This window comes from Serinus canaria, chromosome 27 (assembly GCF_022539315.1).
Source record: "Serinus canaria isolate serCan28SL12 chromosome 27, serCan2020, whole genome shotgun sequence".
Taxonomy (NCBI): domain Eukaryota; kingdom Metazoa; phylum Chordata; class Aves; order Passeriformes; family Fringillidae; genus Serinus; species Serinus canaria.
Window position 1 is genome coordinate 2,709,677 of NC_066340.1, and position 17,031 is coordinate 2,726,707.

Here is a 17,031-nt window from a genome sequence, read left to right on the forward strand (position 1 = left end):
CCCCTCCCCATTTCCGTGAGCAGCCCATGCAGAGCATGTGCACACCAGCTGTTGGGTTCAGGTCTTTATTCTCTGGTAGAGAAACTAGCGGAGCCTATGCAAACAAATATAAGACAAACCAAATTCTACTTTGAGAATTGTTTCTTATGCTCCTGGGTTTTGATGGCTAATGAATTCCTGGAGCAGAGCTTGCACTTCTCCTCGCCGGCTCATCTTGGCTGCCTTGCCCTGGAAGCGGCCGCGCTTCCCAGCTCCTTTCCCACCCAGCAGTTCTGCCACCCTGCAGCAGCAACAGCACAGGCTGGAGCCCAGGCTGCTCCAGACAGCACACACAGATCCCTGCCTGGATCACACTGTGCAGCTGCTCATCATGTCTGCAACATCAGAATTCTCAATCGAGTTAAACAATTCACAAAACACATTACCTGGGACCTAAATTTTCAACTGCTTCAACAGGTCCAGCTAGAAGGAAGAGTCCTGCTTCTTTTTCATCTCCCACAGTCAGGAATAGCAGGGTTTCCTGTGGACAGAGATGGGCCTTGCTCCAGATAAATCAGTGCTCTCCTCATCCAAGAAGATGACAGACACTGGCCACAGGACACAAACAGCAAACTGACAATTTCAAAGTCTATGTGCATTACTGAGCCTGAGACTGCTTGGGGTATCCCAAGTTAAAAGGATACAGCTGGCAGCTGAACTAGGTGATTGTGACTGAAACTTGCTGTTCTTTCTATTCTATTCCTACCTAATCCTATCCTAACCTATTTCAGCCAATGAGGCTCTGTACAGCTCTTGGGGGCTCTTCTCCAGTGCTCTGAATTCTCATTGTTGAGGACTGCCCTACAGACTGAGGCTGCTGGGGACAGGTAACCTGAGGTACCTGTCAAGGGAACCAGATCTGCAGATCATGACTGTGGCAGGAACAGCAGCCTGGCCAGCCCCTGGCCATGTAAAACTGAGGTGAAAAAAGAGTGGTGTCAGTTTAGTCTTCATCAGCGACTCACCTCTGTCCCAATCTCATTAGCAATGATGTTCATAAATTCAGAATCACCCTCTTTCCTGTATGGATGGATTAAAAAAAACACTTCAGAAAGAAGCAAAACTCCCCTCTACAGTACAAAATCTCAGTCAGAAACCAAGGCATTAGGGATTTTGGCCTCTTGCTCTTATTTGTCTATATATGTAAATCCTCACTGGGCACTCCTTTAGGAATTATTCCTAATTCCTTTAGGAATTATTTAAGAAATAGAGCTCCCTGGTTTTATTTGAAAATATCCAGTGCAGAGGGAATTAGATGGACACAGCAATTTCTCAGCTACAGCACCAGAAGAATTTAGAGACTGAATTACAAACATATTTCTTTAATTACACAACTTTGCAGCAGGCCAAGGCAGTTTAATATTCTATGTCCTTTTTTTACATTCCTCTTTGAGAAAACAAGCTGCTCTCACAAGGTGTGAGAGATCCAAGTGCCATAAAACCTGTGGGATGCTGTTGGTCCCTCTTCCCTGAGCTCCCCCATACCTGTGCAATACAAACAGCTGCTTTGGAGCAGGTTTGCTCTTGAATTCCCGGGCTATCAAAACAGCAATGTCTCTAAGCAGGTTCAGGTTATTCTGAAAGAAAAGGAAATGAACTGTACTACAGCTGGAGAAGTCAGTGTGAACACAGTTGTGTTCCCAGAGGTTTGAGAACTTTTCATAAAATCCACAAAAATTGAAGCCAATGATTTAACTCCCAGTTATCACAACTAATGGTCTATAGGAAATAGTGACAACCCACTTTTCCCAGCCATTCCTGTACCTTCTGGAGCAGCTTGACAGAGCTCTGCAGTCTCTTCACAGCCTCTACATGCTCACCTGGTCCATTTCTGAAAGAAATGGGAGACTTTGGATCACTACTCTGAAGGACAAAGGAAGCATTTCCTAAAGGAGCAAAGCACCCCCACAACATGCACCCTGAGGCTTATGAGTATCTCTCAGGAGGAGGAGTGAAAATGAAATAACAGAAGTGGAAAGTGCATTACTTGAGCAGGGAGGTTAGAGCCTTCTCAGTACTGTGACTTTGTTCAATTGACTTCAGCACTCTGTTTCCCACCAAGAAAACCAAGTTGGTTTTGTTCTTTTTCCCTTTTTCCACACCAAGGAGTTTAATAACCTTAAAAAGAAAATCAACCTGGTCAGAACAGCATTTGGTAACTCATATAGTTGGTCAGTTCCTGACAGATTATACCCTGTGGTGAATTTTGACTCTCTGCTAGTGAAAATAAATTGATTAAAATCAGCCATAAGGTCAATATACAAAAAAAAAAAAAAAAAAAGGGATGCTGGTACAATGGAATTTATGCAGTCTTCTAGCCAGGGGATGTACTCTACAAGGCATCTGGATGTATCTGCTGGGAAACAGACTCCAACCAATGACTGAGAAAGTACAAGTACTTAAAGGCAGGTCTAGAATTTTATCACCATTTCCTCACACAGATTTCTCATCCATGATGAACACGCAAAAATATCAGAGCTTTAAGCAGAGGGAACATAGCTAACAGCCCTGACAGTGCACAAACGTCACTGCTACACACAGGGCTGAGCTCTGCAACAAGGAAACAAAAGCACCTGTGACACCCAGCCCGTGTGTGACCCTCCTGGGGCCCATCAGCACAGTGTGGAGCAGCCTGTGGATCCCAGGGACTCTGGCTGTACTTCATGTGGAGTGTGGCTCCCAGGGGCAGTCCAGCTACAGCAGCCCACCTGGAGGTCACTCAGGTTGGAGACGTGAGTCCCACAGCACAGGTTGGAGTCGATGCCTTTGATGTCCACCACTCGCACTGGCCCCGCATGGTCATCGGGCAGCCCCCGACTCCTCACCTGGCAGAGGAGAAGGGTGACAAAGCCGGTGACATCTGTGCTCAGTTATTCCATGAATACCATCAGTTCTCTCCCACCACTCACTGTTTCAACTTCAGGGTCATCTGCAGCCAGTTCCCTCACTGTTACAGGGACCCTGTCCCGGATTTTCTCGTTCACGCTCTCCTCCAGGGCCTGGACCTGCTCTGCTGTCACCAAGGGGGTGTCCAGCTCAATGACACTGCGCTGACGGCCCAGCTCCCTGCACCAAGGAGGAACATCTGCTGAGACCAGCTGGGAGCTCCCTTTGTGCAGCACCAGTGTCCCACTGCTGGCAATATGATGACTGAAACAGACTTCCCTCCTCTCCCTGTTATGCTCAAAGCACCAGGTGGAAACCAAACACTTAAGGAGGACAAGACAGCTTGTACAGCTTGTACAGCTTTTCTCCAGGTCAGTCACCTCTCCTGCAATGTCTGAGCTCAAATGAAGCATCCAAATTGCTTTTGGTGCTTCAGTGCTCAGGCTCTGTGCAGGGTACCATAGTGGCACGTGCCAAACAGGTGAAAAGGAACATTTATCCTGCTCACCATGAAGTTGTCTTGAATCCAAACATCTGTTCTGCAACAGCACTGATGAGATGCTGTCCTGGAAGAGATGTGCAAGCACGAGCTCTGAGTGCCACTGGCATTTTCAGTCAGGCCGTGTCTTTGCTGTTGACATTCTCCACAACAGGCGAGTGCGGGGCACTGAAAGGCTCCTGCCAGTGCTCAGGAGCAGCAAGGAGGCAGGTCTGGCCTGATGAGCCTCGGCTCCTGGCCCTGCAGCCCACGCTGGGGCTGCTGAGCAGGCTGAACTTTCTCTTCCAAACCTGTTTTTGGTGCGTTTCTTTACCAGACAAGGAGAGCTCGCAGAGGGACACCTGCTGTCCTCAGTAGTCCCAGGAACAGACCGTGCACACAGAGCTGCCGGATTTCTCCCTACCCTGACCAGGGTGGGGACACGGTGGGCGCTGATCGCCCCCCGCCCCACCAGCACGCCCCGCGGGGTGTTCCCGTGCGCTCCCCGGTACCGGCACGGACCTGAGTGCTGCTGCATGTGGTCGAAGCGGCGCTCCCAGTCCAGCGACAGCAGCACTTCAGCGCCTGGTTCCAGCGCGGCCGGCACGAAATGCACGGCCTCGGGGCCCCGCCGTGTCACGCGTAGCACCGGCACGTCCCCGATGAGGCCGCGATCGTCCGGCTGCGGACACGGGACATCAGCGCCGCCGGTCCCGGCCCGGCCCCCGCCCCGCCCGGCCCGGCCCGTACCTGCCCGCCGCCCTCGGGGAAGAGGATGGTGTCCTCCAGCACCACCTGGAAGCCGCGCACCGGCTCCCCGCCGCCCTCGGGCCGCAGCTCGGCCGCCCGGCACGACACCACCCTGGTGGTGAACTGAGACAGAGACGGCGGCGCCGTGAGGGCCCGCCCGGGCCTGCCCCGCGCCCCGATCCCGGCCCCGGCCCGACGCTACCTGCCGGGCCCAGCTGTCCCGCTGGCACCGGAACACCATCGCGACCGTTCGGCACAAGCAAGCAGGGACTGGCGGAGGGACAGGGACAGAGACTGGCGGTGGCGGCCGCCGTGCGGCGAGCGGGCGGGGCCTGCAGGACGCGCGGGCGCGCTCCCGCCGGCGGCGCGCGCTGCCGGGGCCGGTGCGGGTGAGCGGCCCCCGGTGCGGCGGCGGCCCGAGCGCACGGCACACGGCTGCGGCAGTTCACGTTTATTGCCCCGTGCCCCACAAGGTTAGCCGGCTACGGGAGACCGGACCGCGTCCGCCGCCCAAGGTCGGACGAGCTGAGGCGGCTCCGCTGCCTCGGAGAGTCCTGCCCGCGCTGCTCCCTGGTGCGCGCTACTGGTGCACCGTCTGGCCTCCCGCGGCGTTCCCAGGGGCCTGGGCGTCAGTCATCCTGCGGAAGGGAGGAGCGAGGTGCCAGGAACTGGGCCGAGACCGGGCCAGCCCCGGTGCAGCGGGTGGCACCAGCCGGTTGTCCCGGGGAGCGTTTCTACGGGACCGGCTGCCCGAGGGGTGCAGCGGGAGGTGCTGCCGGTGCCCCGGAGCCGGCAGAAGGCTGAGGCTGGGTTGTGCTCGGCAGGGCATCAGGAAGCAGCTGGCAGGTGGTACTTACATCCAGGTCATCCATGGCTGGCGGGGGGCCTTTTTCCGTCACCTTCTCCAGCATCTGGATGGGAAACAAACGTCTGGATCCCCGAATGCCTGGGTCCCCCCATCCCACACACCCATACAATGTGCCCACCATCCAGCTCACCTCTGCATACTGTTCCACCATGGCCCTCTCCACCTCCTCATCCCCTTCCCAGTCTCGCCAGTTGTCAAAGTCCACGGAGAGCCAGGCTGGCTGTGGGCACAGAGAGCATCCCCTGAGCAGGGGGGAGCAGCACCGCAGGGACCTGCAGCCCAGGGGCACCACCTGCACAGGCAAAGGGCAAGGGCAGGAAGCAGGAGTGTCCCTTTGCCCGCAGACACTGGTCCTGATCCTGAGTGTGTCAAGGAAAAGATGTGCAACATCCTTCCTCGAGGGCAGAAGCCTGTGCGCTAGTGGTGATTATCAGGCAGGGCTTTTTGGGAGCTCTGTCTTGGGAAGCCTCTCTGTCTGTCCTGGGGGCAGGTTGGTTCCTAGGGGGCACGAGGTGCTGAGCGGGTATAGTACATGTGCTGAGCCACCAGGCTTCACACACACCTTGATGTTCTCCTTGGTGATGCGTGGCCAGGCCACTTTCTCCTTCCACTTCCTCATAAAGCAAGTGATGGAGCGGTCAGAGCGCTTCTCCCGTGAGTCCTGCCAAGAGATTGGGGTGCCTCAGGGTCTGCCAGGCTCCTCTCTGCTCAGCCCTGTGCAGGCTGTGGGGTCACAGAATCACAGAGACAGGTTGTTTCTGGCTCAAGGCACCAGTGTGAGTATCAGCCCCAGGGCTGGGGCTCTCAGGATGGGCAGCATTCAGTGTTGAGCAGTGTTGCTCAAGACTGCACAGATTGGCTCTGAGCCTGACAGGCTATCAGAGAACAGTTTGTTGGCGGCAAACCTCACCTTGGAGTTGACTCTGGCGTACAGGTTGATCTCGTTGTAGAACTCCACACCGTCTGCATTTTTGCAACTGCCAAAATATTGTAACAACCAGCCTCTAGGAGAGAGCTGAGTCCACACGTGCTTTCCTCTCAGAGAGTCCTCCCAGTCCCCTGAACCACCCCAGAGCAGAGCCGTGTCGGCCGGCAGGTCAGTGTTAGCTCACCTGAACACCAGCCGGTGGTCCTCGATGACCACCTTCACGTCCGTGCTGTCCTCGACACAGAACTCCAGGTACACGTACCGGGGCCGGTCGTACCACAGAGTCTTTGCGGGTTGCCTTGGGGAAGAGCAGAGCAGCGGGTATCACTATCACCCCCGGGTATCACTAGCGGGCATTTCCCGGTGGCCAGCAGGGTTCGGCAGGGCCCGCGGGCGATGAAAGGGCCCCGGACACGGGCTCTGCCTGGGCCGAGCTCCGGGACGGGCAGAGGGAGCCGGGCGGGTTCCGACCGGGGGTGGGTAGCGGACACCAGCCCCGTGACTCTCCCCGATGCCTTCCCACACGCCCCTGGCCGGGCGGTCGGCGGGGCCCGGCTGGCCTGCGTCCGCTCCCCTCTGTCTGGCCCGCCGCTCCAGGTCGGAGGGTCCGGTCGGGCAGTGCCTCTGCCGGGCACCGGGCACGGGTTCCGTGCGCTGCCTGTCCCGTCTGGCCGTGCTCACCTCGCCATGGCGGTGCCGACCCCACCCCGCGCTATTTCGGGCCGGGGGCGCGGTTGCCGGACCGGGCAGGCCGGGCCTGGCCGGGCCCGGGGCAGCCAACCCGCGGCCCCGTCACCGGTCACCGCCCCCCGCTCCCCCCGGTGCGCGCCCCCGGGGCCGCCGCCTCATCCCGCGCCGCTAGGGGGCGCGCTGGCCCCGCCCGGTCCCGCCCCGCAGCGCCAAGATGGCGGCGGCGTTACGGCGCCGGTAGCGGCGGCTATGGAGGGAGAGAGCGGCTCGCTGGGCCCCGGCGAGCGCTGGGCGCCGGTGGGCGCCGTGTCGGCGGAGGAGGACGAGGATGAGGAGGACGAAGAGGTGACGGCTACCGGGGGAGATTCGCAGGAGTCGGTGCCGCGGCTGCGGGCCGAGCGGCGCCGGCTGCACGGGGCGCTGCTGGCGCTCGCCTCGCACTTCGCTCAGGTGCAGTTCCGGCTGCGGCAGGTGGCCCGGGCCGGCCCGGCCGAGCAGCAGCGCCTGCTCCGCGACCTCGAGGACTTCGCCTTCCGCGGCTGCCCCGCGCCGCTGCCCCACGGTCTCGGCGCCGCTCCGGTGAGTGCCCCAGCCGGGCTGAGGGGAGCCTTTGCTGGGCATAGCTCCGCTGTCGGTGTGTGGGCTTAACCGCGCCTGAAGCGCCTTAGCGGCGGCTGCGCTGCCCGCGGTGCTCGGGTTTGCACGGAGCTCGGCACCAGACGTGCACAGGCTCCTGGGGACTCGGAGCCAGCTCGCAGGGATGTGCCTTAGAGCCCTGAGTGGTGTGTCACCGCTCCACGCCCTGGCACAGCACGGCTGACTCAGAGGATCTGTGATATGTAGTGTTACTTGGCCTCTTTCTTCCTGGATCCTGGCCTTGTGGGACACGACGTGGGTGCAAGAGGTCTGGAGAGGTGCTTTCCCTCCCTTATCAGATGAGGTGATGTAGCTGGTACCTCTGCTTGGTGCTCACATTTCTCTCACACTGGTTTGCAGTGCTGACTAATGAAGTGCATCAGCTGCAGGAGATACTCCTCACATCATAATCCTGTTCTCTGTGCCTTGGGTATGACAATAAGCCTTCAATTTTATTTACTGATAACTTTTTTTCAGGGTGAGCGAGAGAAGCAGGAGCAAATTGAGGTCCAGAAGGAGAAGCAGAGAGAGCTGATCCTGCAGCTCAAGACACAGCTGGATGACCTAGAGACCTTTGCTTACCAAGAGGGCAGCTATGATTCTCTGCCACAGTCTGTGGTTATGGAAAGACAACGGGTAAGGCTCACAAATCCTCCTGCTGTATTTCCTAGCCCTTCTGAGTGTCTTACATACTGCAGGCACTCATCAGTCTGTATTTCTCACCAGCAGCTATAGAGTGTCAGGAGTTTGTCTACACGTGTGAACCTGTCATGTGTCTTTTGCAGTTATTTCTGTGCAGTAAAGGTGTCCTGTTTCTGAGGGAACCTCTGGGAAAGGAGTTATTTTTTCCTGAAGAATTTGAAGTTGTTTTAAAACCAGTGCTCCCCCTCCTTGTTCTGTGCAATTCCTCCAAAGTGCAAGTTTGCTCCAGCCTAGCAGTCTGTGCCTCTATGTTAAACATGAATCATTACCCTGCAGAGGTGGATCAGCTTCTCCCCCCTCGTTGATGTAAAAATTTATTTGATGTAAAAAATTATTTGAGAAAGCTTCCAGGCAGCAGTGTCACGTGGTGAAATTGCATTCCTTGCTTGTGTTTTGCAGATGATTATAAATGAGTTGATAAAGAAGCTGGACATGGACTTGAGTGAAGATTTTGCAAAGCTCTCTCCAGAGGAGCTGCGGCAGAGGGTGGATGCTGCCATAGCACAGATTGTGAATCCAGCCAGGGTGAAGGAGCAGCTGGTGGAGCAGCTGAAGACCCAGATAAGGGACCTGGAAATGTTCATCAACTTCATTCAGGGTCAGTGATGATTTTTTGAATGAGCAGACTGAATTGCTTTGTAATTCCCTGACGTAGTCATGAGGAGGAAAGTCACAGATGTCAGGAGATGCAGGAACAGCTTCTGGGTCACAGGAAAGTACAAATCTCTCTAAACTGATGATGAGAAAATGTATTGATAGAGTGACAAAAGAGGTTTAGAGGGGTCTGAGGAATGTTGACCTTAATACTTGGGATATACAGCTGAAATTCACAAATGTCAAATAATGATGTGAAATCCTTTTTGTAGATGAAGTTGGAAGCTCTGGCAAGGCAGAAGATGGCCACTGTGACTGTGGAGGCTCCTCCAAACCCAGCACCCGGCCTCCTGGGAACAGAGGTGGGCACTGCTGGGCCCAGCACTGTCAGCAAAGCTCCAGCTCCTCCCTGGAGCTTTGATGAGCACGAACCAGTCACTGTCTGCTTTTTCCTGGCAGCTGGTTTCTGTGCTTTGGCACTCCATCTGTTGAAGGCCTGTGTCCTGTTCCTTTACCCTCCTTCCATGAGATCCTCAGAGTAGTCACAGAGCCTGAGCAAGTGGCAGGGAGGGTGGGCTCAGTCCGCAGTAGGGGTCAGGAAGAGACTGCTGATACTTGATGCAAAACATGGTGTAATTTGTGCTCTTCAGGTTGTGAGCTCTGTGAGCAGGTACAGTGAGCTGGGAGGGACTTTAGATTTTGAGACCTCCCTACTTATCCCTTAAACCTGCTGGAAATACAGTAATGTAGCATGAGGCATCTGCTGCTACTCAGAATGCTAACCTGAAGGGATTTTCAGACATTTGCACTCCCTTTGTCTGTATGAGAAGCAGAGTTGTTGACTCCCTAATAAGATTATGTTTTTCTCTTTTCTAACCTGGTCAGTGAACCCAGAAGATGCCAGAAGGACACAAGAAACGGGCCTGCAGCTCATGCGCCGCGTGCTGGCCGTGCTGCAGATCTTTGCTGTCAGCCAGTTTGGCTGTGCCACAGGTCAGATCCCTCGCACCCTCTGGCAGAAGGACCAAGACAACCAGGACTTCTCCCCCTTAATAGAGAAACTGGAGTTGGCAGTGGAGCGGGTGAGGCACCTAGCCCTGAAACACCAGCAGGCAGAGCATGTTATCTGCTCCTCTGAGCTGCAGGACATTCCCCTGGGAGGCAGAGACGAGCTGACCCTGGCTGTGCGCAGGGAGCTGACCCTGGCCCTGCGGGACCTGCTGGCCCACGGGCTCTACGCCTCTTCCCCAGGTATGAGCCTGGTGCTGGCCCCCATCGCCTGCTTAATCCCCGCCTTCACTCCCTCGCCGCAGACCATGCACCCCTGGGAACTCTTTGTCAAGTATTACAATGCCAAGAACGGACGAGCCTTCGTGGAATCCCCGGCTCGCAAGCTGTCCCAGTCCTTCGCCTTGCCGGTGACGGGAGCAGTGGTGGCCACCCCCAAGCAGAGCCTGCTGGCAGCCATCCACACGGTGCTCACGGAGCACGGCCCCTTCAAGCGCAGCGCGGACTCAGAGCTGAAGGCGCTGGTGTGCATGGCGCTCAACGAGCAGCGCCTGGTCTCGTGGATCAACCTCATCTGCAAGTCTGGAGCTCTGGTTCAGTCTCACTACCAGCCCTGGAGCTACATGGCCAACACTGGCTTCGAAAGCGCCCTCACCCTCCTCAGCCGCCTGAGCAACCTGAAGTTCAACCTCCCGGTTGACCTGGCTGTTCGGCAGCTGAAAAACATCAAAGATGCGTTTTGATGTGTTTTTATTGTCATTCATCTGTTTTTCCAATAGTAGGCAGCTGTTGGGCTCAAGCCTGGCTTTTGTAAGACCAAGTTTGTCTCTTTAGTATTTGCTTTTAGGGAAATTTTAGGGTCTCATGATGTTGGCCATGTGTTGTCTGCTGGAGGCCACAGGTTGGGCAGCAGCACCTCACCCTGCCCACTCCCTGCTGCTCTTGTTCCAAACTGCCTTGCCCAGTGGTGGCCATTGACTGTTCAGGGGTAGGAGACAGAGGCCTGGCCACGGGGACTGCCCGTGGGATGTGCAGCTGAGCTTCTTTGTGGTTGTTTCTCACCGTCTCTGCTCTACACCTTGCACACACATGATCCCTCATGGAGGAGGGAGCTGGCAAGGTTTGAGGCACCTTGGGGGCTGCCCGGTCACACGATACTTGACCTCCCCCGGTAGAAGATGAGGGCTGGGGCAGAGGTGCCCGGGGGCTCCTCCAGCGGCTCTGCAGTCTGTGTCCCTTGGGCTGCCAGGGCGCTTTGTCCAACGGACCCAGCTCCTTGTTCCGGGCTTTTGTGTGGGGTCAGCGCAGCCCGCTGTCCCGCGGGGTATATTAAATACCGCTCTACTACCTGTGGGTCGAGCCCAACGCCGTCCCGTGTGCTCTGTCCGTTACTGGGGCTGTGCGCCGTGCCCGGGCGACGGCAGAGAGGGGGGCGGACACCCGCCACCGCCGTGCCCGGGGAGGGCGGAGGGAGGCGGACTCGGCAGCGCCGAGGCGGGGACGACTGAGGCGGACACTGGCAGCGCCGTGCCGGGGAGGATGGGGGAAGCGGACACCGGCACTGTCGGGGCGGGGGCGGCTGAGGGGGACAGCGGCACCGCCGTGCCCGGGGCAGCGGTGTCTGAGGAGGACTCGGCACGGCCGCACGGTGCCGGCAACCGCTGCCGGCGGCGCGGCGGAAGTGACGCAGGCTGTCTGGGTAAAAGCCGGGCGCTGCCTTCTATTTGCCTTCCGGACCAGCGCCATCACAGCGGAGCCTCGGTAAGAGCGGGCGGGCGCGGCATCCGCCGCCATCCGCGGCGGTGGCGGCCGGGGGGAGGGTGTCGGGCACGGTCTGACTGCCGGCTACTGTCTCCGCAGAGATGGGGAAGTTTATGAAGCCGGGGAAGGTGGTGCTGGTGCTGGCCGGCCGCTACTCGGGGCGTAAGGCCGTCATCGTGAAGGTGAGCGTGGGGCCGGGCCGGCGGGGCCGGGGCGAGCGCGAGTCCGCCCTGTCGTGGCAGGGCGAGCGGGAGCCCGGGGGCGGCACGGGCGCGGGTCCTGCCGGGCTCACGGGGCCGCGGCTCCGCGGTGCCACCTCCGCCGCCGCTCCTCGGTGCGATCGCCGCCGCCTGTTTGTTTCAGAACATCGACGATGGCACCTCGGACCGGCCGTACAGCCATGCCTTAGTGGCCGGCATCGACCGCTACCCGCGTAAGGTGACTGCTGCCATGGGCAAAAAAAAGATCGCTAAAAGGTCTAAGATCAAGTCCTTCGTGAAGGTTTACAACTACAACCACTTGATGCCCACCCGGTGAGTGCTTCTGTCGGCTTTCGGGGTTCTTGTGTTCTCTACTGAACACCGGGAATTACCAAGGCTGAATGAATGTGAGGCTTAGGCTCTGCAAAAATGGAGTTGGGGTCTGAAGCTGAGTGGAAATATTAATGAACTTTAGGGATGAGGCAGCTGGCTCTTATTTCAGCTTTCCCTTTGCTCAGGGGATGTCGGCAGGTGAGCAGTTTAAAAGAGTTGTGAGGGTCTGGAGCTGGCAGAGCCATTTCTTACTGTGCCTCAGAGCTCTCAGAGCAGCTCCCAGGCACCACATGGAACAGAGCTGCATATCGCCATTCCCTTTATAGGCTGAACGGAGACTGCTTTGGTAGTTTGGTGATTCCCGAGTTGAGGAGACTTTTCGAGCTGTAACTCCTTGCCTGGACATTAGAATGAGTGGTTGACAGGTCCTGGCTGCGCTTGGTTTCCAGCCCTGTGCCAGGTACCATGCCCCTTTTGAACTATTCTGCTTTCTGCCAGGTATTCTGTGGATATTCCCCTGGACAAAACAGTGGTCAACAAGGACGTGTTCAGGGATCCCGCTCTGAAACGCAAAGCAAGACGTGAAGCCAAGGTGAAATTTGAGGAGAGGTGAGTTGGGAGTTCATCTTCTCAGTGGTGTGGTGCTGTTACTGGTGTGAGGAGTCGGTGTCACTGTGCTGCAGTCTGTGCATTTCCAAGTTGGCACTTCCACCCTGGCTTCTTTGCCAGAATGAGTGTTTGTTGAGTATGTTCTTCTCACCTGTGTGTGCGTGTGCACACGTGTGTGTGCACCATCGTGCCAGCACCTGTGGGGCCTTTCAGGTGCCACAGGATGATCTGACAAGGTGGTGCCAGTTCATCCTCTCTCTTATCACTGAGCTGGGTGGGCCTGCTGATGCTTTGTGTGGGAGTGCTTGGGTTTCTGCTCTTTCTTTATGGTTTTCTGTTCAGAAGCTCCTTCAGAGGAAGGAGCTGTGTGGCCTCAGTGGGACACAGTGTCTCAGGCAGCCCCTGAACTGTTCTCCAAGGACATCTCCCCCTGACACACAAGGTGTCCAGTGGGATGGCCGTGTCCTGTGCTTGTGCCCATTGGGGTGGAAACTGCCACAGTGCAGTCTTTAAATTTAGAACCTGGCACTTGATTCCCTTGGAATTTCCACGTTTAAAGTGGGTTTAGTTGTAGCCCAGACCATAGAGACCAGGTGAATTACCTCTGGGTGAATTAGGTGCTACATCCTCTCTGTCTGGGACAGCTCTGGTGCAGGTATGGTGCTGTTACCTGCTAATACATATCCTTTAACCCGTGTGTTCTCTTTCAGGTACAAGACTGGCAAGAATAAGTGGTTCTTCCAGAAGCTGCGCTTCTAAGGGTGTAACAAGGTTGCATCAATAAATGTTTATTAAAAATCATGCCTTATTTGTTATTTAACAAACAAGCAGTGGCCTCTGTGATATGGTCGTGCTTCCTCTGTGTCTCTAAGAGCTGGGGAAGCCATTGCAGTCCTGGTGTGAGCATCAGTACATTTGTGGAGCCTTGTGCAGGTGTCACCTCTGGGACTGCTTCAGGTGTGACAGGGCTGCACTTCCCTTCTGCAGCTGATGTTCCTGCCACAGGGGAAATCTCTTATTCCCCAAACTGGAGTGATCCCTCTGAAAAAAAAGGGTGAGAGAGAGAAGGCAAATGGGTGATTCTGGGTTCAGCTGAGTGCACCGTGATCTGTGTGGTGTCTGACTTGTGGGTGTTGGATTTTAGCTTCCCTAAGGGGTAGTGCTGGTTGCTGGCCACCCGGGGAGCGGGGGCTGGGTCGGGTTGTAAATCAGGAGTGGGGCAGGAAGAGTTTCTGTATTGAGTAGCTAGTCCGTTCGGAACAGTTTATTCCTATATTTAGTAGCTGGTCCATTCCTGGCAGGGCAGGTGGGTGCTCGGACGGCGAATCAGGCGGGGCGGGGATGGGGGAAGAGGAGGTGAAGGAGGCACCGGACGGGTCTGGGTGGGCCCGGCGTTCCACCGCCCTCGGGCCTCGGTCGGGGCTGGGTTTGGAGGAGCCGGGGCGGGGCGAGTTGGCGAAAACGAAAGCGAAAGGCGAGGACAGACACGGGGTCCCCGGCAGCGGGAGAGGGCTCCCCGCGGGATCGGGGCTGCGGGCTGTGCCGCCGCCAGGGCCGCGGGGATGGATTCGGAGGAGGTGAGGAAGAAGAGCCGAGCCACGGGGAGAGGCGGGCGGGGGGCGGCGCAGCGCGGCTGAGACCCCTCCTGTCTTTAGGAATCCTTCGTCCGGCTGCAGGACGACAGCCTGCAGAGCCCCGAGCAGCTCCGGCAGGAGATCGAGCGGTGCAAGGTGGGTCCGGCCGCTCGGCCCTGGCCAGCAGCTCGAGTGTCTTCTCTAGGAGTCAGAGAGGCAGACAGGAGTAATCCCATGGAGAGGACAGTCTGTTCTAGGGTCCAGGCTCATTCCCACGGGCACAGCCTGTGCCGGGGCTGGGTGGCTGGTGGGGGTGATGCAGTGTCGTCAGGGTCTTGCTGTCTGATAGTGCTTCTCACAGGAGCTTTACAGTGCTCTGGAGAAAGATAATGCAAAGCTACAAACAGCCAAGGAAGCTGCAGAGCAAAGGGCACAAGAGCTGAAGAAAGGAGGGGAACTTCATGAAATTTTAGAACAACAGCTGTCTTTAAATGGAGATGAAGAAAGAATGCACCAGGTCAGTGTTCAGTGGGTGTCTTAGGTTTGGAAGGGTGGCAGGGGCTGCATGATGCAGGTCACTGCTGAGAGATCACTTGCCTGGGATCTGGTGGAGGTTTCATGGGAAACACAAGGCCTGTCCTGAGAAGTGAGGCAGTGCTGCAGTGAGGGGAGGGCTGTCCTCAAAGGAGAGGAACGAGGAGAGAGCTGCAGGCAGTCAAGAGCAGAATGGGCTGGAGCTGTGTGCTCAGAACAGAAGTGTACTGCAGCCCTTTGTGTCCTGGTGTTCCCTACTTCCCACTCTTTACTTCCTTCTTTTCTTCCTGCCTTCCAGATTTTTGCAATAAAGGAGGAGAACAACAGACTGAGGCAGGAGAAGCAGGTTCTGAAAAATAAACTGGAAGAATTAAAGAAGAGGGAACTCTGGAATGATCCTGTGATGGTAACAGAGTGTGTGTGGGCACTTGGGTCTGCTGGCAAGGGCACAAACCTGGCTGGAGAAGCTGCAGGTAAATGCAGCTGGGCACTATGTGATGACTGGAACAGCTCCTCTGCCAAGGCCAGGAGCTCTGGTCATGGCTTTGGGATTCCAGGCACAGCCAGACACTAGGAGAGACTCTGCTGAGGTTCTCCAGCAGTTTATTTTAGCCATGAGTTTATTTCTAGTCCATGGATTGGCAGGGACATGCCCTGTGCAGTGTCCAGCCTCCTCCAGGTGCTGTCTGTACTTGTACCTAGGTACTGTCTGCCCTGCCAGAAAAGAAAATGATCTTTAAGGGACTCACAGCAAACAAGGAGGACATGAACAAGCTGATACTCACCCCACTGATCCACTCCCCTCTGCCAGGGGGCTCAGCTCTCATCACCTTTGAGGAGGCAGAGGGTAAGTGTGACAAGAGCACTGCTCTGGCCAGGTGTCCTCGTTTGTTTTGGGGCCTGCCCTGTGTCCCCTCCCTGTGCCAGAGTTTGGCACTGCCCCTCTCCCTGCCTTGTGTGGGGCTGTGCCCCCTCCCCAGCACCTTTGCTGTGCCGTGTCCTGTCCTGGAAAGCGCTGGGCAGTCACTCCCCTGTGCTGGGGGCTCTCCCTGCCTGCAGTGGCCCAGAGGATCACAGAGATGAGGGAGCACACAGTGGAGCTGAGCTGTGGGCAGCTGGAGGAGCTTGACCAGTGCAGAGTGAGAGTGCAGGCTGTGCCCGTGGACATCCTGCTGCCATCTGCCCTGGAGGTAGGGCCCGTGGGTCCCCATGCCATGGAGCTGCCCTGGGCACGCTGCTTCCCCTGTTTGAGCCTGCCCTGACCAGGGCATTGCTACCAGCCACACCCAGCTCTGCTCCCCTGAGCTCTGGGGCCAGTCCTGCCCTGGCACTGACTGGCCAGTGCCACCCACAGATGAGGCTGACTCAGAGCAGCCGGAGCATCCTTGTGTCTGACTTGCCCAGCCTGGACATCTCCAAGGAGGCACTGCTGGACAAGCTGGAGCTCTTCTTCAGCAAGACAAAGAATGGGGGCAGTGAGGTGGAGAGCAGGGAGTTCCTGGAGGACTCTGACCAGGTGGTGCTGACCTTCACACAGGATGGAGGTGTGTGGAATGTGCTGAGCCTGGGTGGCTGGCAAGGGTGGAGCAGCCTGACCTGCTCTGGGGGGAAATCTCCTGAGAGCAGAGGAAGCTGTGTTTGAGGAACAGGGAAGATACAGTGAGCCTCAGGCTGTCCTGCCTCCCCCAGAACTGTGCTGGTGTGGGTGAGCTGAGCAGTGAGTTGGGTAGTGTCAGCCTTGGTGCCTATGCTAGGGACAGAACCTCTCCTGGAGCTGACCTGGGCAGCTCAGGGCTTTCCTCTCCATATGCAGTGGCAGAGCCGCTAATTGAAAGAGGACATACCCAGGTGCCCATTGGGAAAGGGAAATACAAAGTCAAAATATCACCGTGCATGAATGGAGACATCTCTAACCTGCAGGTAAGGGCTTGAACCCCGTGCAAGCAGCACCTCCCAGCCTGGGTGGAGGCAGCACAGCTGGGGGGGCTCCTGAAGCCCCTCTCCCTGCTCTGCTCTCCACCTCACCCCTTGCTCTGCCCAGCTCCAGCCTTCCCGCTGCCCCAGGACCGTCCTGCTCATGGGCATTCCCGATGTGCTGAGCGTGGAGTCCATGCGGGACGCCCTGGAGATCCACTTCCAGAAGGCCAGCCGCGGCGGCGGCGAGGTGGATGCCCTCGCCTACGTCCCAGCGGGGCAGACAGGGGTGGCCGTGTTCGAGGAGGACACGGGCTAGTCCTGGCCGGCTACGGGCTACGGCCTGGCTCAGCCCGAGGCTGAGGAGCTCCGTGCGTCCGTTGACCCGCGGGCACGGCGGAAATTAAAAGTGTCTGTTGGGAGCACCCACCGTGTCTGTTGTGTTGGGGCCGGGCCGCTGAGGGGCCGGGCGTTGCCTGCAAGGGGCCGGGGGAAGGCTGAACCTTTCCCGGCCGAGCTCTGAGGGG

At 57.2% G+C, this 17,031-nt stretch overlaps 4 protein-coding genes across 7 annotated transcripts; 3 read left to right on the top strand and 1 right to left on the bottom strand.

Annotated features, from left to right (window-relative positions):
• Positions 1 to 51: 51 nt before the first annotated feature.
• Positions 52 to 6,752, bottom strand: LOC103821717 (putative protein PTGES3L). Of its 3 annotated transcripts, XM_050985688.1 has the most exons (17): positions 6,631 to 6,752; positions 6,134 to 6,247; positions 5,932 to 5,998; positions 5,584 to 5,682; positions 5,152 to 5,241; positions 5,011 to 5,064; positions 4,154 to 4,276; positions 3,926 to 4,085; positions 3,434 to 3,491; positions 2,949 to 3,105; positions 2,748 to 2,864; positions 2,027 to 2,157; positions 1,804 to 1,870; positions 1,525 to 1,616; positions 1,005 to 1,059; positions 426 to 520; positions 52 to 280 (listed from the first exon to the last, which is right to left on the bottom strand). In XM_050985688.1, the coding sequence occupies exons 1-17, from the start codon at positions 6,636 to 6,638 to the stop codon at positions 145 to 147; spliced, it is 1,623 nt and encodes a 540-aa protein (XP_050841645.1). In that variant the 5' UTR covers positions 6,639 to 6,752; the 3' UTR covers positions 52 to 144. The 3 variants fall into 3 exon arrangements, with proteins under 3 accessions (XP_050841645.1, XP_030086797.2, XP_030086803.1); XM_030230937.2 differs by lacking the exons at positions 5,011 to 5,064; positions 5,152 to 5,241; positions 5,584 to 5,682; ... (1 more) ...; positions 6,134 to 6,247; positions 6,631 to 6,752 and adding an exon at positions 4,356 to 4,786; XM_030230943.2 differs by lacking the exons at positions 52 to 280; positions 426 to 520; positions 1,005 to 1,059; ... (6 more) ...; positions 3,926 to 4,085; positions 4,154 to 4,276 and adding an exon at positions 4,590 to 4,791.
• Positions 6,753 to 6,837: 85 nt separating this feature from the next.
• RUNDC1 (RUN domain containing 1) lies at positions 6,838 to 10,944 on the top strand. Its single transcript, XM_030230933.2, has 5 exons — positions 6,838 to 7,218; positions 7,753 to 7,911; positions 8,377 to 8,575; positions 8,844 to 8,933; positions 9,457 to 10,944. Exons 1-5 carry the CDS (start codon positions 6,889 to 6,891, stop codon positions 10,320 to 10,322), a joined length of 1,644 nt encoding a protein of 547 aa, XP_030086793.1. The 5' UTR covers positions 6,838 to 6,888; the 3' UTR covers positions 10,323 to 10,944.
• Positions 10,945 to 11,200: 256 nt separating this feature from the next.
• On the top strand, positions 11,201 to 13,283 carry RPL27 (ribosomal protein L27). Its single transcript, XM_030230944.2, has 5 exons — positions 11,201 to 11,340; positions 11,440 to 11,522; positions 11,704 to 11,873; positions 12,372 to 12,482; positions 13,193 to 13,283. The coding sequence occupies exons 2-5, from the start codon at positions 11,442 to 11,444 to the stop codon at positions 13,239 to 13,241; spliced, it is 411 nt and encodes a 136-aa protein (XP_030086804.1). The 5' UTR covers positions 11,201 to 11,340; positions 11,440 to 11,441; the 3' UTR covers positions 13,242 to 13,283.
• Positions 13,284 to 13,900: 617 nt separating this feature from the next.
• Positions 13,901 to 16,929, top strand: IFI35 (interferon induced protein 35). 2 transcript variants are annotated; one of them, XM_050985690.1, is made up of 9 exons: positions 13,901 to 14,059; positions 14,138 to 14,212; positions 14,406 to 14,573; positions 14,889 to 14,996; positions 15,293 to 15,437; positions 15,650 to 15,780; positions 15,945 to 16,134; positions 16,404 to 16,510; positions 16,632 to 16,929. In XM_050985690.1, exons 1-9 carry the CDS (start codon positions 14,045 to 14,047, stop codon positions 16,821 to 16,823), a joined length of 1,131 nt encoding a protein of 376 aa, XP_050841647.1. In that variant the 5' UTR covers positions 13,901 to 14,044; the 3' UTR covers positions 16,824 to 16,929. The 2 variants fall into 2 exon arrangements, with proteins under 2 accessions (XP_050841647.1, XP_009094735.2); XM_009096487.4 differs by having other exon boundaries at positions 13,902 to 14,059; positions 14,418 to 14,573.
• The last annotated feature ends 102 nt before the right edge of the window (positions 16,930 to 17,031 follow it).